General features: G+C 34.3%; 1 protein-coding gene and 1 pseudogene across 5 annotated transcripts; both read left to right on the top strand.

Annotated features, from left to right (window-relative positions):
- The first annotated feature begins 54 nt into the window (after window positions 1-54).
- On the top strand, window positions 55-19,133 carry IRAK4 (interleukin 1 receptor associated kinase 4). Of its 5 annotated transcripts, XM_036237044.1 has the most exons (13): window positions 82-157; window positions 3,236-3,314; window positions 4,504-4,673; window positions 6,788-6,933; window positions 7,763-7,939; window positions 8,344-8,504; window positions 9,387-9,451; window positions 11,914-12,028; window positions 12,452-12,561; window positions 13,752-13,935; window positions 14,649-14,711; window positions 16,006-16,164; window positions 16,285-19,133. In XM_036237044.1, exons 3-13 carry the CDS (start codon window positions 4,513-4,515, stop codon window positions 16,318-16,320), a joined length of 1,377 nt encoding a protein of 458 aa, XP_036092937.1. In that variant the 5' UTR covers window positions 82-157; window positions 3,236-3,314; window positions 4,504-4,512; the 3' UTR covers window positions 16,321-19,133. The 5 variants fall into 5 exon arrangements, 4 of the variants coding, with proteins under 4 accessions (XP_016001947.2, XP_036092937.1, XP_036092938.1 ...); XR_004955738.1 differs by lacking the exon at window positions 3,236-3,314 and having other exon boundaries at window positions 55-157; window positions 16,010-16,164; XM_016146461.2 differs by lacking the exon at window positions 3,236-3,314 and having other exon boundaries at window positions 55-157.
- LOC118614183 lies at window positions 15,642-15,760 on the top strand (annotated as a pseudogene).
- Window positions 19,134-26,760: the final 7,627 nt, after the last annotated feature.

The following is a 26,760-nucleotide window of genomic DNA, read 5'->3' as shown; positions in this document are numbered from 1 at the left end:
GAACGGGGGGCGGGGCTCGGGCGGGGTCTGGGCGGGGCCCGGCATGATGAGCCCGTTCGGCCCCGCCCCTCCCTGGCCGTTCCTATGCCCCGATTCCTCATCGGCCGAGACAGCCGGGCGGGGGCCCGTCGGCACCTCGTGCCCAGCGCTTGGGCAGGTAAGGGATTCCGACTGCGCGCGCCTCCTTCACTGCAGGTTGTCCGAAGTCCGCAGCCCCCGTCTCTGTCCATCTGCCCCAGAGTTATTCAGGAAGCGTTTCGGAAGGAAATTCACCGCTTATCTTCAGAGAGACAAGGACGACATAGGTTGCGTGGGCAGAGCTTGCCCCAGGATAAAGACTTGGTTGAGTCCCAGGGGATCTAAAAGTTAGTCAACCTGAAGAGGAACCTGGGGCGTGGAGAGGCGCATTCTGTGGCTCAGTCGAACCTCGCCATAAATTTGTCAACTCCCTGCGCTTAGTGCCTTCTGAGTGCCAGTTTACAAAATGAAATCTCTTTTCCTGAGAACCAGGAAGTAAGGCCAGCACCCAGCAGAGAAGCTCCTCGTATGGAAAACATTCAGACCTACCGCCCCACCCCGTCCACCCAAGATTCTAGCTTTTTCTCTGGGTTCCAAGCTTCCAGGAAACTAGAAGTCCAAGACGGGTTGTAAGGATTAGATAAGTACATTATCAGATAGGGAAAGTGTACATGACAGCTCTGAAGCAAGAGAGAAAACAAAGGGATAACAAGCAGACATGGAGAAAGTGAGGAAGCATTTGAACCATTTAGAATGGGTAGAACAGATAGCTCTGTTAGTGCCTCATAAATGCTTCTGCCCAAGGAGCCCTAAGAGCAGAGAATATAAAAATCTGTCTTTTCCCTTTCTGGGGTATGCTAAACATTCGCTTGAGGTTTGCTTTCTACCTGTCCAAGCTGAGCTCATGCTCTTCCAGGCCAAAATTGCTTCCTCCACAGTCTTCATCTCAGTCAGGAAATTTGTTTAGGCCACAAACCTTGGTACCGCCTTCTCACCCTTCACAGTAGCACATAGGATTGTATTTGCTCTACCTCAGAAAATATTCAGAATCCTAGGACTTCGCACCTTCTTTGCTATTGCTGTAATCCATGCTGCCAGCACCTCTCACCTGGATTATTATTACTGGTCTTACTGGTCTCTTCCTATTTCTCTGCCCTTACTCCAGTATCCTCTTTTCTCGGCAGCTACCTTAATGTCTCAGAACATCTGTATAGAGCATGTCTCTCCTCTTCTCAAAATCTCCTCTGCCTTCTCATCTCACTCAGAGGGTAAACAAAGTCAATATAAAAGCTATAAGACCCCTGTTAACTCTTTCATCTAATCTTCTACTTTCCTGCTCCCTTCTCTCCAGTCTCACTTTCTCCTTGCTTTTTCTCAATGGCCCACTTCAGACCCTTGGAATATTTTCCTACAGTATCCCAGTGCCTGTCTTTCTCATTGATTCAGACTTTTAATTAATCAAATGGCACCTTCTTATTAAGGCCTACTCTAACTATCCCATTGAAAATTAAAACCCCTTCTCTTTTTTTTTTCACTTAATTTGCTACCATCTAACATACCATTGAGTTTATCTGCTTACTGCATGTCTTCCTCTATTAAAATATGAGTGCCATGAGTTCAGTTAATTTTTTCTTATTTTCCTAATGCTTCGTCTCCAGGGACCTAGATCAATATCCAGCACAAAGTAGATACTCAGTAAATATTCGATGAATGAATAATATTTTAATTTTTTAAATATATCCAGAATGTTTTAAATTACTACCATTGAGTTAAATCATTGTGTGAGAATAATGTGTTATGTTTAATTTATGGCATACCACCATAAATCCCAGTTTGGGAATGGCAGCCCTATATAATTTAGTGGGTCTGGAAGATATCACCAGTTTTGTTTCATAATGATGATATTGAGTTGTCCAAAAATAAAGATTAATGGTTATCTGGTATATTTTGCTTAAGAAAGCATGGAGTGAATAAGCATTTTAGGAAGATTATAAACATATTAAACATACTATGCTTGATAAAAATAAGGCTACCACCATCTGAAAAATCTGTAGGCAGATGTGATTTCTTAACTTAAAAAGAATCAGCCTTTCTTTCATTCAACACAAATATTTTGAGTGTCTGCTGAAGCTAAATTCGGTTGGGTCCATAACTGCGAGAGAACACCATCTAGGAGAGAGGGCAGATACATAAACAATAAAATATGATAGTTATTATAATACAAGAATGACCAGTGACAATTTGAAGCAAAAGAGATGGCATTCAGAGAAAGTGCCTTTTGTGTTGGGCTTAAAGGAATAGTAGACATTTGCCAGACGGCCCTCAAGGTACTTGAGCAATTTTTTACCTAGCCCTAGACGACCTTACCTCCTGCTTCACGGAGAAAATGCATTCTCTGGGAATTCTTCCTCTCCCTTAAAGTATACCTATATCCAAACTTCTGCTTCCCTCTTTCTAGAGTCAAAGGAAGAGGTTTCCTTATATTCAAGGTGAGACCCTTCCCCTGTACTCTATTCACTATATATATCCCTTTTGTATCTACAAGCAAGCTTAAGTCTTAAACTTTAAATCAGCAGTTCAAGATGTGTTTGGGGTCCTTGAGTCTCTTTCAGGAGGTTCATAAGGTCAAAATTACATATTGTAAAAGAGTCATTCAAAATGCAATGGGTTTTAATTTGACAAAGTTCATTATATGGTTTCATATTCCACATTGCAACACACTTTTGGGAAACTATCACTTATCAAGTTTTAGTATGGCATCAAATAAAAATATCTACTAATTTGTGAAAAGATGACTAAAATACTCCAATTTTTTCCAATTATATGTCTGTGCGAAGCTGGAATTTCTTCATATATGTCTACCAAAACAATATATTGCAGCAGATGTAGAAGCAGATATGAGAATCCAGCTGTCTTCTATTAAGTTAAATATTAAAGAGCTTTGTAAAACTGTAAAACAGCATCACTCTTCTATTTTGTAAGGGGAAATATTTTTATTTTTTATTAAAATGTGTAAACAGTACACTTTTTATTTGTTATTTTTAAATTTCTCAATGTCAGTTTCTAATATTGTAAATACTAGTGGTTATCATCAACATACAAAAAAATATCTTGGAGGGTGTAAAGGGTACTGAAACCAAGTGACCAGGTTTGATAACTGCTGCCCTCTCTCTCTCTCCTTTCCCTCCCTCCTTCCTCCTCTCTGTCTCTTTCTAAGCTTATTCCCTTCATAGCTAGATTTCTTGGAAGATGCTGAGAATGAGGGACATAGAGATCAAACAAAACCAGATGGAGAGGTAAAGGTGTGAAACAGTCAATAAGGACAATGAGTGAAAACAAGTAAAAGCTTTAAGAGCAGTGTTGTCTGCCTGATGGAAAGGGGATTTCCATAAATTTGTATTCACCACACTCAACTCAGTTATCTAGTTCTCTACAGGTGTATTCATTAGCTTGGGTGTACAAGTAAATTATGAGATTTATCCCTGGCTGCAGCTCTCCAGAATGGAGAAGCAGAAGAAAAAAAGGACTAAATAAAATTCTGTCTAGACAGTAATTAAAGTAGTAAACCACAGGATTTGGCTTAGTAGGGAATTAATTGTGATCAAACAGGTCCGATGGACTCAATAAATGTGAAGGGGTCAAGGAAGAGCATGTTATGTGAAAAGCTGATGGATAGACCATACCTTTTAATGCTACACAAATTATTTCAGGATATATTTTGTTTTCCTTCTACTGAAGAGAATTGCATAAATGTTTAATAGTAAATACTGGTTGAGGAAAATATTTTTAATTGAAAAATAAGTCTCTTTTATTAATAGATTTGGTTCTTGAATGTGTTCACAAAAATATTTTTGCAAAAGTACACTTTTTGCTCCTTTGTGTAAATTTCACTCAGAAAATGTCAGTGTCAGAAAAGAAAAAAAAACTTAATTTTTTTTACTGATATTATAGGTGGAGAAAGAAAACAAGGCCAGAGGATAAATGAATAAAGCACAATTTTAATTTTTTTCTTTGGGTATAAACTACAGTTGACCCTTGAAAAGTACAGGGGTTATGGGCGCCAACCCCTGTGCAGTTGCAAATCCTAAAATAATTTTTGACTTCCCCAAAACTTAACTACTAATAAACTGTTGACCAGAAGCCTTACTGATAACATAAACAGTCAATTGATACATATTTTGTATGTTATATACATTATATACCTTATTTCAACAAAGTACGCTAGAGAAAAAAATGTTATTAAGAAATCATAAGGAAGGGAAAATATATTTACAGTATTTATTGAAAAAAATCCGTGTGTAAGTGGACCTGCACAATTCAAACTCATGCTGTTCAAGTGTCAACTGTAGTTGGCTTGGGAGTATTCCCTTATAGTGTAATCAGTTGTCAATGTTTCATATGTTATAACAAAGAGCAATATATAAGCTTACAGATACCATTGCTAAAACTACTGTAAAATTTTAATGAGAACTTTTCATGTTATAGGAATAGAAGATGAACAAATCCATAACACCATCAACATATGTGCGCTGCCTCAACGTTGGACTAATTAGGAAGCTGTCAGATTTTATTGATCCTCAAGAAGGATGGAAGAAGTTAGCAGTAGCTATTAAAAAACCATCTGGTGATGATAGATACAATCAATTTCACATAAGGTAACATATAAAAATTTTTAAAAATTCTTACTAGAATGATTAGTAGGTATAAATATTGTCTAATGTTGCAGTTCAAAAACCTCTCTAGGGGAGGTAATGATAATAAATAACCACTTTTTGGGGGCAATTTTTGCTTTATTCAGCTAGGCTAATATTGTGATCTTGCAAATAAGTTTTTGGGTTAGAATCAAGATTCCCACTTTTATTCTAGTTCTCTGTTTTGCAAGCCAAGTACAGTTCACTCTGCCTCACACTTGTCATTTTCAGATTGAAGTAACATAAGCATATTATAGGAATCACTAGTAAAATTCTGGAGCATAAGTAGGTGAATCTCTAATTCACTTTAACAGTGTGTTTTGGGAATTCAAATTGACATTTTATAGTTACTTGTAAATGTATACATCTATGAACAGAATTCTTAGTTGTTAGCCAGGATTTTCTAACACTACCTTCAGATAGTTTCTAGTCTGTTTTTTTTTTCTTTTAAGATAATTTCTATTCTTTCTGTTCATCTCTGCTCGATTTAGCATAAGATATCAGTACAGATTTTATTTTTGTCAGTTATTTTAGCTCAAATCTATGTCAAAATCTATCTTTAGAAGCAACAAGAAAAAATATAACTTATGATTTCAGCATTAACCTGATAAAGCACCTAAAAAAACCCATAGCTTCTTCTAGGAAACGTTGCCTCATATGAAGGATAAACATCTTTAATTACTTAGAAGTTTAGATTTAAAGTTAGAAAGACTATTTTTAGAGATATTTTATTGATATTATTGTTAAAAACTTTTAGAGGATAGTTGAGGCAGTGGTGGTGGGGAGAAAAAGCTCTTTGCAGAATAATGGCAGCAAATAATTATTGAAAGAATGATTGAATTAGAAAGCTACCAATTTAAAACCACCAATGAGTAATTGATTTATGCATAGCTCATCCATAAATGTTAAAACCACAAAGTGAAAGGTTAGTGATGAATAAGATATACACAAGATTTGAAAGTATTATCCACAGGTTACTTAGGAATTATGAAGGGGAAATAGAGCAACTTCTCTATTAAAAGAGAAAAAATCTGAAGTACACCTCCTTTACCAAGTAATCAAACTTTGTGTCACCAATAATGGTACAAACTGCCATTATGTGCCTCCAGATGTGATACAGTGGTAAGAACACATTGCCACCTTTATAGTGTTCTTACCAAAATATTTTAACCTGAATTTAATCATGAGGAGGCAGTCAGACAATTCTAGACTGTAAGACATTCGACAAGGCACCTGGCCTACACTCTAAAGCACGTAGCATAGAAACAGAGATGGAGAAGGAGAAGGCAAGAGCACAAATATGGCAAAATATTATCAACTCGTCAACTGGTGAATCTACATGAAGGGTAAATAATTGTTCATGGTATTATTTTTTCAACTTGTGTAGCTTTGAAATTTTTCAAATAAATTTAGAGGAAAAACAAAAATATATATTGTTTAAGTTTTTAAATGTTACTTTTGAAAACTAATTTTTTAAAAAAGAATGAAAAGCTGATCTGTGTTTTTCTGTATTTAATTGCAATATAGTTAAGATCGAAAGAATAATTCTCCAAGTTTATGTATATTCTATTTATATAAGCAAAGCGGTTTGTTAAAAATCATATGGCTAGCTGACTTAATATATCATGTAGGGAAATAATATAGCTTAGTAGTTTGATAGCACACTCTAATTTCAATTGAAATCTGAATTTGAATCTCAATTTAGGTACAGCTTATTGGTTCTGTAACTATGGGCTGATTACTTTACCTTTCCATTACCTGACTTTCTCATTAATAAATTAGTATCATATTCATAGTATCTTTGAGAATTAAATGGTTCATGTGTGTGCATCCTATAGCCCACTGAGCAAATACTCAGTAAGTACTCAGTACGTGTTAATTTACATTATCATTACCTTCTGCATCTATTTTCCTTGGGCATATCTTTTCTGTTCTCTGTAATTCTTGCTGTTTACTTGCTGTCCTTTTAATATTATAGGAGGTGCTGTGGGCAAGATGGAGACAGGGGGACATAATTCCTATTTTCATGTGAATTCTATTTACATACTAATTTTGTTTCTTTGTTACTTGCTTTTAAGGAGATTTGAAGCATTACTTCAAACTGGAAAAAGTCCTACTTGTGAATTACTGTTTGACTGGGGCACTACAAATTGCACAGTTGGTGATCTTGTGGATCTTTTGGTCCAAAATGAGTTTTTTGCCCCTGCAAGTCTTTTGCTGCCAGGTAAACTGAGTGTGACTGGGGCATCAGCAATTAGGGCGGAAAGACAAGTGACATAAATAGGAACATTTCTTCTTCTTTACTTTTTTCTCACAGTAGATGAACCTGACATTTGAAACTCCTTTTCATTCTTTCAACTCTCCCCAACTCTCTAACAAGCATCCCAGACATAGGATACTGCAGATTTCCTGCTAAGGAGATGGAAGCTTCATGACTGAATCTGTCCCACCATGAAAGTAAGGTAGTTTTGTGCCAATAGGCAATTTAGAAAGATAGAAATCAGTTTTGGGTTTGAGTTTGAGTTTTTTTCTTTATTTGTTTTTTGAGGTCTTTTTTTACTTTCTCCCTCAACTTCCACCCCAATGGTATCTGTGATCACAATTTCCTTGTACTGTATTTTGGTGGATTAGTTGTCTAGTTGCTTTCCTCATAACCTTACTTTTTCTCTTTGATGCCATTTACTCCAGTGTTTCTCATCCTTTAGTGTACATAAAATCACCTGGGGTTCTTGTTAAACAGAGAGCTCCTGGGTTCTATTATAGGTGTTGTTATCAGAATTCTAGAATTGGGCTGAAGGTCTATGTTTTTAAACAAGTACTTTAGTGCTTCTGCTACAAGTGGCTCATGGGCCACTGTTTTGAAAACACTGCCTTGCCTTCTCCACCCTTTATCAAAACCAAATTCTTACTAGGTAGCTTCTTATGTCTGCCATGAGAATATAAAGCTGACGTGGAAACTGGAGTGATAGTAAATGAACTGAGTTCCTAGTTTAAAGTTTTCACAAACACTTTTTCTCATGGAAGGGCAAATCATATGTTATTTCATTTGGCAGATGCTGTTCCCAAAACTGTTAATACACTACCATCTGAAGAACCGGTAACAGTTCAGCAAAAACGAGTGCCTCTCTATGGCAAGGAGAAGACATTTGTGATACCCGTGCAGAATCTTGAACAAAACTATATGCCACCTGACTCCTCAAGTCCAGAAAGTTTAGGAGTTAGTGACACACGTAAGTAACATTTGCAGTTCCTTCTACTAGCAGTTTGCCATTAAGATCATCACTGCTATTAAACAGTTTTCTCCTTTCGTTTGTGTACATTGGCAATAGCTCTTCTGAGTTTTTTTTTTTCCTCCCGAATAGAGGCAATGAGTAAATACTTATATAACATGAAAGGATTATTTCATAAAAAAAAATAAGTGACTAAAGTTTTAGGTAGAAGGTCACCAAACAGGACTCTCAAGATAATGATTAAAATTTTAATTTAAAAAATTATTTTGCTCTCTTCTAATATACCTAATCCAAAGTAGTAAATATTTAAGTATAAAATATTTAAATTGAAAAAATACTGAAATTATTAAAACCGATTTCTTTTTTATTGAAACACTCTTTCCCTTACTTTATTGATATTATAGGTTTTCACAGTTTTTCATTTTATGAATTGAAGAATGTCACAAATAACTTTGATGAACGACCCATTTCTATCGGTGGTAACAAAATGGGAGAGGGAGGATTTGGAGTTGTATATAAAGGCTATGTGAACAACAGAACAGTAGCAGTGAAGAAGCTTGCAGCAGTAAGTTATATTTTTAGGAATAAAAATACTTAAAGGAAGAGTTGTTTCCTAGTGTGCTATATAATAAGCTTTAAATTAATCTTCAGGAAGTATATTATCATTTCAGTGTATATTTTCATTAAGTAAACATTATTCTAAGGTGGTAATCTGAAACATTTAAAAATCTGTTGAAAGATATAATCTCTATCCCTACAAAAATATAGTTATGCACATATATATACAATTATTTATATAATTATGGGAGATTCATAAAATAAAGTTAAGTAGCCCTGCTTTACATGGTACTTCATGAATAATCAAGATTAAAATGGGAAGATACTAAGAAAATTTTATAACATTAACTTTCTTATACTCCTTTTCTCATAAAAATAAAATATAAAATATGCATTAAGAAAAAAAAGACTGAACATTTTCTTATCTAGTTCCTTTGTTCCCGTTTCTAGTAGGGTGTTCACCTTTTACTTATTGATTTGTTATAGTCAAAATCTGTTGTTATGTTCTAAAAATAACAATATACTATTTATAAGATAAAGATAGTCACACTTCGTTACATATGCTGCACATTCTTTTACAGGTTTTGTTTCATTTGTCTTCAAATTAGCTTATGTTTTCTGCTACACGTAATTTTTTCAAAATGTTTATGAGCTCTCGTTATTTCATTTTGTTTCCAGTATAAGGCTTTTTCCTTCCACTAACCAACCACAGAACCTTGAGCAAGTCACCAATATTTTTAGTTTTCAGTTCTGTAAAAGGGGGAGATAACATGCTTTGCTGTTTTAAGGAAAGCGGGATCAGCCAACTGATCTCCTGAGCCACCTTCTAGCTTTAGAATCCTTATGACTATGGTGTTGTATTATATTGCATATCTTTTAATTTTTTTAGATGGTCGACATTAGCACCGATGAACTGAAACAACAGTTTGATCAAGAAATAAAAGTAATGGCAAAGTAAGTAAGTTGGCAGTGTGGTATAGTAGAAAAGAGTGAGACATGGAATAAGGGACCTGGTTTCTTATCCAGAGTATGCCATGCACTAGTGATCTTTTCAAATATATAAAATTAAAATAAAGGGTTTAGTTTAGAGGAATTAAAAGAACTTTGACTCTACAAGTCTTTGACTACATATTTCCTATGCCAGTAGATTAAATAGCAGTTATTTTAAATCAGCAAAGTTACACAGAATTTTACCTGTTTTTCATTGTCATGTTTCCTGCCCACAGAATTCATCAAAGATAAACTGTTAGAGATACAAAATTTTAAAAAGTATAGGATAATAAGCCCTTAGATATGTTAACACCTATAAACCAGGCAAGCGTTACATGCAAGAATGCTTGGAAGGCATTGACCCAGTGTGCCTAACGTGTTGTCATCAGGAAGAGTAGAAGAAACGAATCAGGAAATTCATTCTAATGATTATAGTGACCGACACTTGAGTGTATACAATATGCCAGATACTGTGCAATGTATTTTAGGTACATTGCCTCATTTAAGCCTCACAGTAGTTGTTAGAACAGGACACACACTTCCCCACTGAGATTTAGAAATGATAAAAAACTTGTCCAGATGCCCTTATAGATAAGTTATGACAATACTCCTTACCAGCAATATATTACAATATATTACAACTTAAAGTCCACATAGCTAATAAATATTAGAGCTGGGTTTCAAATCCAGATCTGTCTGATCCCAAAGCTTGAGCTTTTAATCTGAATATAAGTGGAATATACCAATTTACACTCATTGGACCCATTGCTATGAATCACCAATTCTAGTTGCTTAACCTCAAGAAATAAATAGTAGACTGGAATTAATTCATTCACAATAAAAATAATACACACTGATAAAAAAATTAAAGTTTTCTCACAATTTATTCTTCCCGTCCCCATCCCCGCTCTCCCGCCCTAAAAGTAATTTGTTCAAAGTAGATAATCTGGGAAATACAGAAAAATATTTTTAAATAATAAAAATAATCTTTTAAATATATCACTCAGAAATAACCATTGCTAATATTTGATGTACTTGCTTCATGATGTGTGTAGCATTTTTTCCATGTCATTAAAAGTAATTTAATAAGCAATTCTGCTTATTTCATCAGGATAAACTCCTAGAAGAATTACTAGTTCAGAATGCATAAACTTTTTAAAGACTTTCCAAGTATATCCAAATGGCCTTATAGATAAGTTATAATAAAACTCCTTACCAGCAATATATTACAATATATTACAACTTCACTAACATTGTATATTATTACTGTTTTTTAATAAGTACCAATCTCCAGACCTTACTAGCAGAATGACCTTGGCCATGTTTCTTAGTTCTATTGATTCGTTTTCTCATCCATAAAATGGGATAATAATAGTTCTTACTTCATTTCGTTATTGTGAGGATTAAATAAAACAAAGCAGGTAAATAACCACAGTGCCTTGTGTATGGTATAAACTCAGCAAATATTATGTACTCATTTTTTAAATGTGCCAGTTTGATGGAAAATGGAGCACTTATCATTTTACTTTATACTTTGTAAAACTTTTTTGAGGATAAACTGTGATTTAAATCAAAACGAGATGCCAGAATTATAGATCATTCTGAATGAACAAAATGATTAAGTACTTGGATGGAATACTCATCATGTTCTAAGTATATTTCTAGGCTCTCATATATTTACTCTTTTAATTCTCACAGCACCCGTGTTACATAATAGGTATATTCCACATTTAGCAGGTAAAACTGCTGAGGCTCAGTGCGTTGTTAATTTGCTATAGGTCACATATCCAGGAGGTGGCAGAGTGGGACTTTAAATGTAGGACTTTGAACTCTGAGCCCAGTTTTCTTTCTACTTTACCACAGAGGCCTGCAGTTTTGTTATACTTCAGCTCTCTTTAATTTTATTACTCTCAAGTACATAAAGAAACTCAAGTTAGAAATAATCAGATTAAAGATAATTAAATATCAAAAATGTAAATTAAATGTGATTAAAGATTACATATCTGTGAATCAGTGCTTTGGATGTGTTAGAGAATTCTTGAAAGGTTTAACATACAAGTTTCGATTTCTTGAAATCTTATTTGCACTATCACTGAAAATTGTGCTAAACAAAGATAAACATCAGCCTAGTCCTTAACCGAACTATCACAAGTTGCAATGGTCTTAATTTTTGTACTTTTACTCTAAAATAGAAAGAGGTTTTGCTTCTAATGTTGATCAGTATTGACTAAAAGGGGAACTGTTTGCAGAAAATTATGAACAGCTATAATTAACATATATAAACACATACCATGTTATAATGATATGAAGCATTTATTATTTTCTGGCTTTTTTTCTGTGAAAGCTTTGAACTAAATAACTTTAAATCTACAGCTGAATATATGTATGTATCATAATAATTTTGAGTGGAAAATTATTTGTCACAGGTGCCAACATGAAAACTTAGTAGAACTACTTGGTTTCTCAAGTGATGGAGATGACCTCTGCTTGGTATATGTTTACATGCCTAATGGTTCATTGCTAGACAGACTGTCTTGCTTGGTAAGATGTTTGTTCATCAGATTTTTGGCTTCCTATTTCTGTGTTGGATACTGATATTCACTTTGTGATGGGATCATTTAAACCACATTAATCTTAATATTTTTCCTGCTCTATAAAAATTATATAGCTGATATGTAAAAAACTGGGATTGCCATTCTATTAGATGATAATCTAAGAGATAAAATTATCAGGTTAGACTCATATATCAAGGTTAGACTCATATATTTTTATTGTCAATTGAGAAATACTAACCCCCATTTGATTATATTTAGATTACTTTTTAACAACTTTTAAAAAATTGGAGTCCAAAATTCTTAATGATATAATATCTTTAGTAGTTGCTTAGAAAATTTTTCCATTATATATTTCTATAGATATTTTTATACTCCTTTTTTTTAATTGGTTTGTTCTTTACTTCATAAGGATGATACTCCACCACTTCCTTGGCACATAAGATGCAGGATTGCTCAGGGTGCAGCTAATGGCATCAGTTTTTTACATGAAAACCATCAAATTCATAGAGATATTAAAAGGTAAATGCTACTGTTAAAAAGCTTTTGGAAAATCATCCTTAAAGAATAATTTGCTCTTATTCTTTCTAATCACTATTCACATGTGTGTCTTAACCTAGAACACTCCAAGATGTCCTTTTTCTCCACAGTGCTCTGCTTTATTTAGACCCTCACTATCTCTCATTTACTCTATTACAGACTCTCTTGATCAGCCTTTAACCAATTTATACCAATTCTCATTTATTCACTACTACATTGCCAAGTTACATGGTCCTAAAAATCAAGCCTGATAACCTCAGTTCTCTACTATGAAAACTTTAGACGTTCAAATTCTCTCAAGGTTCCATTAATACCAGCTTTGTGAAATTGGTTGTATGTACTATGTTTTCATCATTACATACATGTTGCTCCATTTGCCTGAAATGTCTTTCTCACATTTAACAACCAACTTCTAATAACCCTTCAAGACTAAGTACATTGTTCCTTGGATTTTTCCAGTTCTTCCAGTCATGTGGTTGTCCTCCCTACCTTTCGTACCTGAAATCACTATTATGGAGTATGTACTGGGTTTTTTAAATTATTCATGTACCTTTGTCACAGACAAGATACAAAGAGTCCCCCCATGCCCAGCACCGAGTCTAAACAGTATAATACATAGGGAGTCCTCAATATGTTTTGTGGGATGAAAATATGAATGTATGAGTGAATGCACATAATGAATGAAGAAAGATCTTTTAGCTGTCTTCTTTCCTCTTCAAGAGGTTTTCAGATAATATAAAAATATAAATGAATAATTGAGATATTTGGGTTGGAATTTGTTTTTAAATGAATTTAGAAATGTTAGGAAAGCTATCGACTCTTGCTTTAGGAGACTTTAAGGGAAATTACCCTGTAATACATTATTTGTGAAATAATGAAAGCATCTCTCACTAATGTGAATAATATTACTTCCTTTTTATTCTCCTAAAATTTTTCCTCAAGAAACAAAATGAGAAAGAAGACAATTATTTCTCTTGAGCTTTAATCTGATTTATTTAAATCTATTTAAATCTAGATTTATTTACACAAATTTCAAGCTTTTATGACATATATTATAAAATAGTATTTTCTGTAAATACACACATATGTACATTCATACACCTAAGGAACCATTTAATATGCTTGAAAAGAAAAACATTTTATTCTTCAAACTTTACTTTTTTTTTTTTCAGTGCAAATATCTTGCTAGATGAAGATTTTACAGCCAAAATATCTGACTTTGGGCTTGCACGGGCTTCTGAGAAGTTTGCCCAGACAATCATGACTAGCAGAATTGTGGGAACAACAGCTTATATGGCACCTGAAGCTTTGCGAGGAGAAATAACGCCCAAATCTGACATCTACAGCTTTGGCGTGGTAAGTTTCATATATATAATTGGTAACAATAATTCTGAAAGTCATTGTGAAATTGAAGTAGAATATTTTGAATATACCTGTCTTGCATAGCTCTCTTATATAGAGATGTAAATAAATATGTCATGCAGTATGTACTTCAGTGACATTTTAAAAATGAAATATTTTTAAAGGAAATGCGCTTTGGCGTTTTGTGATCTACCATTCTCTTCCTGGTAACTTTTAAGATGGAGTGAGAAGTGAGTAAGAGTGATTGGAGAAATTAAGTACTTCTTCATCTTATTTTTTCTTATGTGTTTTATATATGGAAATTTAACTTAATAGCACTGTGGAGTTAAGGCACAGTGTTGTAGCGTATGCTTAAGGTTTAGAAAATAATATTATCCTAAGAGCCAGAAAAAATTATTCTTGTGAAGAATCCCCTGCAAGACAGGAAAAGGAATGTCTAGAACACATAACTGGAGCTGATTGTTTAGTAAGTTGCCAATAGAAAAGAACTGTTTGTGGGGATGGGTGGGATCCAAGGCAGATATGAAAATGAAGGAAGGGGTGGTAAGACATGACCACAGCTTGCGTTATTTCTGCTTTCATGCCTAAAAGACATATGCAGTGCATGGAAATGATTAATCAGATTTCATAATCAAGATTATAGTTTTTCTAGGTTCTATATGTTTCCTCGAGTGTTACATTAATGGGTTTGTCTTTTGTCTTCATAGGTTTTACTAGAAATAATAACTGGGCTTCCAGCTGTGGATGAACACCGTGAACCTCAGTTATTGGTAATTGAAAGATTCATTTTTTTCAGTCTTTTTCTCTTTGCACTTCAATCTAAATTTATATGGGTAAATCTGGCAACTAGAAGTGTCAGACTTTCTACTGGCAATTACAGTGGCATATGGAAAGAGCATCAAATATTTCTAATTTCAGCTCTGCTATGAAGTATTTGTGAAGCTTGGAAAAGTCATATATATATATATTATTCAATGTTCTAATTTCTTTGTGGGTAGAATCAGAATAGAATTATATGATTTCTGTGGTCGTCTCCAGTATATTTTTATTTTGTTACTTTCAGGGTGGTTACTAACTGCCTTTTCAGCTCAAGGAGGAAAAATAACATGGCTACTATTCAAAATGTAATTGCTACTAAAATTCTCCTTCCATTTCTATTACAGAGTATTTTATTTATACAGTTACTGTAGAAAATGTCACCTATGTGTTATATTATGCATTCATTGACAATTACATAAATAGACTAACTGAATGCTAAAGCTATAGGAAAATTATGCCATACCCCTTCTTTCTTACATAGTAAATTTTAAGAATTTGGAAAGTCTATTTATAAAATTAAATATTTGCAGAAATACCTAGTCCTATGCCTTGCCCTATCCATCTCCTTTTTCATCATGGCCCTGCCCCGTTTTATTTGATTCAACAGTTTGAGTGTCATAAGGAGGGGAAGCCTGGTTTCAGAAGTTGAAATTGCATTATCAGGAGCACATCAAGAAGCAGAGCATCTTGTGCTGGCTGTCTAGTAAATGCCCCTAGTGGGAATATGAGAGCAACTAGCTCAGTAACGTAGATACAAAAATTAGAAGGTAAATGTCCGAAAGTATCTAGGAGGTATATATGAATGAATGAATGAATGAATGAACGAACAAATGAATAGGGTTTCTCCTGTATGTCTTCAATTCTTAAGTTTATAAAAGTAGACAGACACCCATGCCACCCTGAACAAGCCTGATTCCATCTGATCTTGGAAGCTAAGCAGGTTTGGACCTGGTCAGTACTTGTATGGGAGACCACCTAGGAAGACCAGGTGCTGTAGGCATAAAAAATTTAAAAATTAGTGATTGTAAGCTGACAAGGTCCTTGCAATCTGTGAGGTCAACCAAGTGGTTGCCTCACCTAAAAAAAACCAGGCAACCAAACAAACAAACAAAAATGTTCACTATAAAAGTAGACAGTAAAATTGGAGTACATGTTATTACGAAGTAGATTAAATAATTAAAATGTATGTTCTGATTTCTTTCACTTTTATTTGAAACTCTTAAAGCTTTAACATTTGTTTTAAAGCTAGATATTAAAGAAGAAATTGAAGATGAAGAAAAGACAATTGAAGATTACGTTGATGAGAAGATGAATGACGTTGATTTCACTTCCATTGAAACTATGTACTCTATTGCTAGTCAATGCCTGCATGAAAAGAAAAATAAGAGACCAGACATTAAGAAGGTATTAATTTTTTTACACTAATTTAAAAGGTGAAGGAGGTGGGGTTTCTCTTTTTCTCCTAAATGTACATTTCAAACCAACTATTTAATGTGGTTCTTTTTTTTTCTTTCTTTATAAAAGGTCTACCAGCTGCTGGAAGAAATGACAGCTCCTTAAAACTTCAGTAGAATAGGCTCTTGGATTTTTATCTATATCTGAACCATTTTTTAAACTAAATATTTTGGTAAATATTTTTCTTTACTTTTAACAAGGCAGCATGATGCAGTGCCATGGTTATTAAAGCTTGCATAGAATCCCCAACATATAGAACAAACAAAAGTAGAGTTGCTATATCGATGCTTAGCCCTACCTTCTTAGTGTCACCTCACTTCTTACAGTAATCCCTGAAACAGTTTGAAAACTACAGGATTAGCAAAAAAAGAGGATTAGACTATAAGGATGAAAAGACCCTGGGCTGAAGCCCAACATTATTACTACTTTGCTATAAAGCTTTGAGTAATCTCTTAGCTGCCTTGAGCCTTGGTTTTTTCCACCTATAACATTGGACTAATACCTACTGTGCTTCTCTGACAGGTAATCATGAAAATCAAATAATGCAGAATATTTACAAGTATTTTATAACTTATAAAGTGATATAAAATTTAAAGTTTGTATAGATGATTATAAAATCCTATTATCGTATTTGTTTATAGAGTCATGTTCACAGTGTGCTATTTAGAGCAGTTATTCACCAGAAACTAAGTATGCCCAAATGATATTCCCATGTCGATATGGCTATTATTAGATTATATTATATGGCAAATTTGAAGGACTTTTGTAGATGGCAGTTAAGGTTCCTAATCAGCTGACTTTGAGTATCAACAGGGAGACTGAGTGGGCCTGACTTAATAAGGTGAGGTCTTATAAGAAGTCTGAGAGATTCTCCAGTGGGCCTTAAAGAAGTAAGCTACAGCGTTGTAAAAAGACCACATTGGTTAAGACCTACAGGTAACCTCTAGGAGATGAGAGCTACCTTCCAGCTGTCAGCCAGCAAGAATAACTGGGACCTCAGATGTATAACCACAAGAAAATGAATTCTTCCAACAACCTGAAGTAGCTCAGAAGAGTATGCCAAACTTCAGATGATATCATAGCCCCAGATGACACCTAAATTTCAGCCTTATGAGACCCTCAGTAGCGAGCCTAGCTGAGCTGTGCCTGGACTTTTGACATACAAAACTGTGAGATAGTGAATGAGTTTCTATAAGCCATTAAATTTGTGGTAAGTTCTTATGCAGCAATAGAAAATGAATACAAATATTCCCGTGATGATTCTCCTGTGGAGATATCCCATCATGTTAACAGCTCTACCCACACTCAAGGGGTTTATACAATGTGTATACCCAGGGGTTGTATTTTGTACCGTACTGATTTTTACTGGATTTCTCAATTTTTCTCAGTCCCTACTTGTTTGTTTGTTTATTTACTACAGAGAATGAGAGACCTTGGGAGAGTAGTGGTGAATTGATTTTTTAAATGAATTTTAGCTATTTCTCCTAAGTTTAAAATTCTCAATTGGTTTATATTATTTGAAAATTTATTTTACAGATTTGGGTGAGCAGAAGGAGTTAATTTCTTTAAGCATGAAAGCTGGTTAATAGAAAATCTAATGTGTATAGAAGGAATACCGAGTGTCTGCGATTACTCATTCACTCAATAACTTTTATGTTTTTAGTTCTTTTGTTAACATACTACGAAGAAAAGTATATACAGTGAGCTATAGTAGAAAATGATCGTCCTCTTTGTTATATTGTTTAGACCTTCCTAAATACTTTCCTGGGAAATATAGATAGCACATCTTTCTAATTACTTTTATAAAATAAGAAAAAGGAAAATCAAATGACTTAGTCAAATTAATCTCAATGGGAACCCACAATTTGAAGCACACTATGGTTTGTAACACTGAAAATAATTGTTATTTTAAAATATAATGAACTATTTCTTGAAATAAAAGCATATATCTAAAATGGTATATATGTAGCCCTGATTAAGGACTGTTGCCAAACTATATTAACATTTTAAAAATGAGTAAACCATTTCATTGATTTTGAAAGTGTTACAGTATTATTTGGTAAATGTTTCTTTCTATCAAATGGAATCAATATCAGATTTACCAAAATTAGGCCTAACTTCCCTCTGTGGATATTATTCTACCTTAGCTCTTTTGAAGGCAATAATACTGTAAATCCAAGATTCCAAAGTGTTAACCACAGTTTCTTCTCTTTGCCCGATGATGTCGGATGCATCGCAGATCCCTGAACTTGTATGACTCACTTAACTATGGGAATGAACAACAGAGGGGTTGTCCTCAGCTGGCACATGAAGGGTTGTCACAAAAGTTATGAGGAGAATAATGTACAGGCTCTTTTCACTGTTTCTCTTGAGGCAGAAATTAAAAGCCTGTAGTGACATCATTTTCTTAACATCATTTGGAATGTTCTTCCCCCCAATCTATTATAGAAACAAAAAACTTGAACAGATTTTCGGAAAAACTCTTGACAGAGGTTTTACAAGCTTTGATGTGAACTTTTAACAACCAATAAGTAACAACAACATGGTTAAGAACCACCCACCCACCTCATTTCCAGAAAGAACAACTTTTTATTCCCGTATTTCTGACCCATTGGTTTGCTAGTTAGCCAACTAAGTTTTTTAAATTCCAAATTTTTCTCAGTATGTTCTATGAGAAACAAAGAGGTAATAGGAACAATTGGTCAATGTTTTGCTTTACTTTTCTAATATATAATTAAGAAAAATTTGACATTCTTAAGCATTTATTGGTCTGTTCACTTTTTGTTCTGTGGCCATATGAAAGGGCCATAGATTCCAGCCATTCGTAGTCCTCTTATTCACTTTCAAAATAAGCATATATTTTATTTTTTCTAGCTTTATTGTGTTGTACTTGACAAATAAAAATTGTGTATACTTAAGTTGTTCAACCTGATGGCTCAGTGTAAATCTGCATTGTGAAATAATCAAGCTAATTATCCACTCCATCAACTCACATAGTTATCTTTTCTTCTCTCTCTCTCTCTCTCTCTCTTTTTTTTTTTTTTTTTTTTTTTTTTTTTTTTTGGTGTGGTCAGAACACTTAAGATCTACTCTCTTGGCAGTTTTCAAGTATTTAATACAGTGTTATTAACTATAGTCACCATGCTGTATATTAGATCCCTAGAACTTACTCATCTTACAGCTGAAAGTTTACACCCTTTAACCAAACTCTCTTCATACCCCTTTGAAGTCTGCATTATTCTACTACAAGAACAGACACATATAGAAATGGCTTTTTAATCAAATTCTAGTCTCAGAAAAGTTAATATGAAAGCAGTAGCTGTACATCTCCAAAATTGATGCCAATATGTCATTCCTGTGATGAAATTAGGAAAAAGTCATCCTACAAAATATTCTCACCTAAAAAAAGTAATACAGTAATTCAACAAATATTTATTGATTGTTTTCTATGGTCCAGGCAGTTATTTTTAAAAAAGCAATGAATATACCCAAAGTCCTAGTTCTCAAGGAGCTTGTTCTCAGGGCAAAGTCTCTTTTCAGATGGAGATACAAGTAAATAAGTAAGACAATATCAGCTAGTGACCAGTGTTAAGGAAACATTGAAACTATGTATTGTAATAGATTCCCTTGGTGGAGAAGCTTCAATAGCCAAGCTAAAAAAAAAAAAAAAAAAAAAAAAAGCTACCAACCAGTGTTTACAAGTCTTAGGAATCACTAGAATGTGCTTACTTAGGAAAAAAACAACAACAAAAAACAACCTAAACTGCATCATTTTTGTTGTTTCTTTGGTTTATTTTTAATTTATATGTTCTTTTTTCACTTTTTGTTTTTTTTTTAATTATAGTCGACATTCAATATTAGATTCATTTCAGGTGCACAACACAGTGGTTAGACATTTTTATAACTACAAAGTGATCCCCCCAATAAGTTTAGTACCCACCTGGCACCATATGTAGTTTTTACAATATTATTGACTGTGTTCCCTATGCTGTACTTTACATCCCCTGGATTATTTTGTAACTGCCAATTTGTGCTTCTTAATCTCTTCTTCACCTTTTTCACCTAGCCCCCCGAGCCCCCACCCCCAATCTTGCAATCATCAGTTTGTTCTCTGTATCTCTGAGTCCATTTATATTTTATATGTTCATTTAATTTAATTTTATTTTATTTTATTTTATTTTATTTTTTAGATTCCATATATAAGTGCAATAATAAGATATTTGTCTTCTCTGTCTAACTTATTTTACTTAGCATAATACCCTCTAGGTCTTTTCATGTTGTTGCAAGTATCATGGTAAGATTTCATCATTTGTGTTATTTATTAGGTGTTATCAGAGGCCTTCAGTTCAATAGAGAGCCAAGTATAAGATTTTGTCATAATGTTTCTACTACTATCCTGGGAAAAGAATACTATGTTCCACATTGTGTCAGATATTTTCCTCTACTGGATATTTATATATGCATCAGGGTCCTTTGGTGAAGATTTTGTTAAGGTCATCTAATCTGTTTTCCTTGCACTAACTCCATGCCTACCTGGCAGCCTTTTTATTTTGAAATCTTATTTATTGCCTGGATTTGCATTTTAGACAATAATGCACATTGACAAACACTATTACAATGATATATCAATTTCTATTGCAAAGTGTCTTTTTTATGGTTAGTAAAATCACAGCCTGGTTTATACCTAAGTCTGGAAAGTTTGGGTAGTGTGAATTAAATCTTCAGAGACTGATCATCTCAGGCTGTCCTGCAATGCTGAAATCCAAGCCCTAGACTATGAGTGACCCTTTTTCCTACTATAGCCATTCTAATAGCCAAATGGTGTCTCGAACTCTTTCAAGAATTAAAAAGTAGCTAATGCTATGGTGGTAATCATTTTACAATATGTAAGTATATCAAATCAACACATCGTATACCTTAAACTTACACAATGTTATGTGTCAATTATATCTCAATAAAGCTGGGAGGAATTAAAAAGTTAAACAGGGACTACATACACCTTAGCCCTTCCTCCCCTTTATGAAATGTCTAAATAATGGAAGAACTTTTATTATAAAAAGATGCATATCCCCCATCATAGTTTAGAGGAAGACTGGCATTCTTCTTTATAGTAATAACAGAGTTTGACTATCATAATTTAGTGAGTGGCCTTTAAAATGTTGAAATGCTGACAAGTAGCTGTTTTTAAAAATACTCGGTATCACTTCCATTGGTAGCATCCTTTAGTCAAATATTCTTAAATCAATTCACAGGTTAGTGGATGGAACATACTATAACTTACTCTGGTAAATATGTTAGGAAGCTCTGCCATACCAAGATTCCTTTTTGGCTAAGAAAAATGGATAATAACATCTACCCTTATATTTTCAGGCCTGGAAAATGGCATAGGAACTCTGAAAATTCACCTCTCCATGAAAAAAAAACTTAAAAGCTGACACAAAAAAGTAAGAATTTATTTTTTCAGAACTGGAAACTAACCAGAGTATTGCAGCAACCCAGAGAACATTCAAGAAAAACAGTTGAATCTCAGTAAGACCTACAAACTTTGTGGCATACTCACTTACCTCAGTCTCATTCCTTGCTCCCTACAATAGTCTTTGAAAATAACAGCCTACATTCTTGGTACTGGAGGGTGCAGAGCAGAGCTGAGGCTTTTTCAAAGCCTTATTTTGAAAGAAATATAATTATTTCACCGGTCTGGTAGTTCCCTAAAAGACCCCATTCAAAGGCTTACCTTTATTTGACCTGACTAAAGCTCACCCAGTGCTAACAGCCTCTCTGTGGAGTCATTTGTCAAAAACATTTACTGGCAAATATTTTAATCACAGCTGCTTGAGATGATGAATAACAGTTGGGACAAACAATAGGCTAACCAAAAAGCTTAAAATGAAAAGCTGAGAAACAAGATGTCAGTTATGGCTTTGAAAATCTCCAGCATGTTCCTGAGAACCTGGAAAGCCATGTACATGTGCAAGGCCAAAAAAAGAACCCAATAAGTTCCTAAGCTTTTGCTTCTAGCTGACCTGCAGGCTCTGTACAAGGAAGAAGTTAAACTAAGGCTGAGTCTAAACTGCCTATGTGGGTATGGAAGGCGTATCTCAACATGTATACAGAGCCCCTTGTAAATAAATAAATACTGGGCAATTTATTAGTTTCAGATGTTTAAGGAAATCTGTCCATTCATTAGCTGATGACCAAGCTATAGAGACTTCAGTGGCCACACCTCATAAAAAATACACAGTTTACAGAGTTAGCTCATTAAAGTAACTAAAAAACAACAATGGAAACAATTAGCAACCACAGCAAAACTTGGGAGAGGACAGAGTCTGATCTTTAGAGTTGTCACATTATTTAAAATGTTCAGTTTTCAGCAAAAATAGACATGCAATGAAACAACAAAGTATGGTTCACATCCAGGAAAAAAGAAAGTCAATAGAAACTGTACCCAAGGAAGCTCAGATGCTGCACTTACTAGACAAGGACTTTAAATCAGCTATTTTAAATATGCTCTAAGAGCTAAAGTAAATCATGTCTAAAAGGAGAATATGAGAACAATCTTACCAAATTGAAAATATTAATAAAGGGATATAAAAAGGAATCAAATAGAAATCCTAAAGTTGAAAAGTACTAAAATGAAAAATTCACTAGAAGGATTCACCAAGAGAGTTGAACAGGCAAAAAATGAACAGAAAGAATCAGTGAGTTTGAAGATAAATCAACTGAAGAACAGAAAAAAGAATGAAGAAAAATTAGCAGATCCACAGAGACCTATGGGACACCTTCAAGCTTATCAACATATGTACACTGGAGCTCTCAGAAGAGGCAAGAAAGTGTTAGAAAGAATATGTGAAGACAGAATGGCCAAAAATATTAAATTTGATGAAAAACATTAATCCATATATCCAAGAAAATAAGAACTGCTAGCAGGATCAACTCAAAGACATCCACTCCTAGACACATATAATCAAAGATAATCTTGAAAGCAGCAAGAAAGAGTCTCAGCAGGTATAAGGGATCTTCAACAAAATTAAAGGCTGATTTTTCATTAGAAGCCATGAAGGCCACAGGCAATAGGATGATATATTATTCAAAGTGCTAAAAGAAAAAGAATGTTAACCAACGATTCTAACAAAGCCATTCTTCAAAACTGAAGGAGAACATGACATTTATAGATAAACTAAAGTTGCAAGAATTTGTCTCGAGAACTTCAGGCTGAATTTTGAAAGAACTAGAGAGCAATTCAAATCCATAGGAAGAAATAAAAGTACTAGAAAGATAACTACATAGCTAAATATAAAAGACATTATTTTTGTTTGTAACTTTTTCTTGCATTTTATTTAAAAGATAAGTGCATAAAGCAATAATTATAAATCTCTGTTGGTGGGTACACAATGTGTAAAAATGTAATTTGACAATAGTGGCACAAAAGAGGGAGCAGGACACAGATCTATATAGAAAAGTTTCTTTATACTATTGAAATCAAGTTTATATTACTGCAAACTAGATTGTTATAAATTAAGATGTTAGTTGTAATTCCCAGTGCACCACTAGGAAAATAATAAAAAAATATGGTAAAAGAAATGACAATAAATTAAAATATTACACAAGAATGTATCTATTTAACACAAAAGAAGGCAGTAATGGAGGAAATGAACAAATTAACAATACATATAGAAAATAAATAGCAAAATGGCAGATGTAAATCCTGCCTTCTTGATAATTACATTAAATGTAAACGTATTAAACTCTCCAATTTAACAACAGATTGGAAAATAAATACATAATCCAACTATATTCTGTCTACAAGAGACTCACTTTAGATTCAAAGATATAAGTAGGTGGAAAATGAATGAATGAGAAAAGATATACCATACAAACAGTAACCAGAAGAGAGTTGTAGTAGCTATACTAATATTAGATAATTTTGAAGCAAAATTATAGCATCCTAGTAGGTGTGAAATGATATATTATTGTGGTTTTGATTTGCATTTTTTAATAACTAATGTTGTTGAGAATCTTTTCTAGTTTCATCTTCAGGCAACCAGCCTTAAATACGCTTTTCTCCCAAACTGCACTTCTTGGAATTGCTTAAAAATGACATGGCTATCTGTGTATCTGTGCATGCTATCCACCCTTTCTATTATTCTGATTGGAATACTCTCACCTGCCTTTCCACCTGGAAAATTCATATCAGTTCTTTAAGATTCAGTGCAAGTATCCATTCCATGAAGTATTTTCTGATTCCTTAGGTAGAAATAGGTGCCTCTTCTCTGTGTTCCTGTTGTATCCCAACAATAATTAATAATAATAATGTTATGTATGCTAATTTGTAAACTTGTAATGATTTAAAAGTTATATATTGCACTATTTTTATTAAACTATGAGCACCGTTCAAAGTGCTTTCCCAATATTCTTTTTTAATCCTCATAACAATCCTGAATTTGATAATATTATTATCGTATTTTATAGATGAGGACATTGAGGTGAAGTAACTTCCCGAGATTATGCAGTTAATAAATTGCAGAGCTGGAATATTAATTTAGGCATCTAACATCCGTTTGCAACTTTTACCACTACACTTTGTCAATGACATCGTATTAATCTTAATATCTTTTCTGTCATTTGTTGAGAGCTAAGTGTTGTGCCAAGCATTGTTTAACCCATTTTCCATTTGCCCTGAGAATACTCACAGGGGGCACTTTGCAGCTGCAGTGTTTACCCCAAGATAACTAAGGGATTACAGTCCTAAACTTACCCCTAAATTTTGTCACAAAATATCTCATTTTTATTATTATTTTCAAATCACTTTATCATATCAATATGATGGTCTTTGGAAATAAACGACATCATTCTACTTACAGCATTCTGTTTTTAGTAGTGGTTTTCCATTTACAAAATATAATAATTCTCGATCGCTGAAAATGTCAAATCCTAGCATTCCTGCGCATGATGTTATCGTTCTCCTTTGTTACCCGGATTCATTTGATGAATCTGATTGTTACATTAAGATGGGATACAAATTCTCTTTAGAAATAACGTCAAGAACAGTTTTATGTTTTATTTTTGCATTGAAAACCAGTCAGATTTGCTTCAGCCTCAAAGAGCGTGTTTATGTAAAATTAATGCTGGCAGCAAGCTGAATTTTTTTTTTTCTAAACAGGAAATGGGTTAAGAACACAATCTCATTAAATAACTCTAAAGGTAGGTCGTATTCTTTTCCTTATTCAGAAAATGGATGCCCAAATGGTTAAGAATCTTCTTCGTCATGTCCATTGTGTTAGATTTCAATTTTCCACTCTTCCCTACATCCATACCTTTGCCATATGGTTTTGTAATTCTCATCAAGAGGTAAAGTCTATTTCCCAACCTTTAGGGCCAGGATGGCCTTGTAACTTGCTTTGATCGATAGAATACAGCAAAAGTGATGTTTCAGTTCCAAGGCTGGGCCTACAGAGCCCGGATGCACTATCTATTCTCTCTCTCTCTCTCTCTCTCTCTCTCTCTCTCTCTCTCTCTCTCTCTCTCTCTCTCTCTCTCTCTCTCTCTCTCTCTCTCTCTCTCTCTCTCTCGGAATGCTGTTATTGCCATGAAAACAGGTCCAGGTTAACATGCTGCTGCTGAGAGACCATGCAGAACAGAGACAAGTCATTTCAGATGAGGTCATCCTAGACCAGCCAACTGTAGATTTGTGAAAAATGATTGCCGTTGTTTTAAACCACTATATCTTGGGGTAGTTTGTTATGCAATCATATGGTAGCAATACATTAAATTCATTTAGCCAGTAAGTGGCAGCGTCACACATACATGCACACGTGAAGATATGACTCACGTTGTCTTACCCAGCTTGGTAATAGGAAACTAAGCAATTAATTTAACCCTATTTATGCCTTGCCTCTTCCCATTAAATATCCAGAGTTCTCTAAGAAACTACAGCCTGGCTAAATCCCAGCAAGTGCAGATGGTGGTGGATCAGCACTGGCAGTTGAGTAGAGGCTGGTCTTGGTCTTTCCAGAGCAGAGTCAACTGAATGAAGATCCCCACTGGAGTCTTATGTGGTAGACACCATGGTCTTCAGAGGTCAAGAGGCTCTGTCAGTGCCAATGTTTGCTTTGGCCAAATATACAGTGACAGAGGCCAAAGTTTCTCTGCTGCACCTACCACTGCTAGAAGGTGCTCCTTTCTCCACTGTTCAAGGAAAAGTAAAATCTCTCATTCTTTTATTCATTCAACAAATAAAGCATCCAGTATGTCCTGCACACTGTTCTAATTGCTGAGGATGCACAAGGGAGCAAAACCAAGTCCCTTCTCCCCTATTCAGCATGTCTTTTAGTGGAGAGGACAAACTATGTGCATAGGTATACAATTCCTAAGTGCTATGTGGCAAAATACAGTGGGGATTAAGGTAAGAGAGGGACAGGGAGTCCAATCAGATTAGGTCAGGGAAGACCTAAAATGACATTTGAGCAGAGACCTGCTTTGAGTGAGAAAAATGTAGGTATTGGAATAGCGATCCAGTGTGGGGACGAGCAGTTTCTCAAGGTAGTA

Source organism: Rousettus aegyptiacus, unplaced genomic scaffold (genome assembly GCF_014176215.1).
Source record: "Rousettus aegyptiacus isolate mRouAeg1 unplaced genomic scaffold, mRouAeg1.p scaffold_m13_p_2, whole genome shotgun sequence".
NCBI classification, from domain to species: Eukaryota; Metazoa; Chordata; class Mammalia; order Chiroptera; family Pteropodidae; genus Rousettus; species Rousettus aegyptiacus.
The sequence above is the reverse complement of the archived record's forward strand: the minus strand, read 5'-3'. Positions and strand labels throughout refer to the sequence as shown.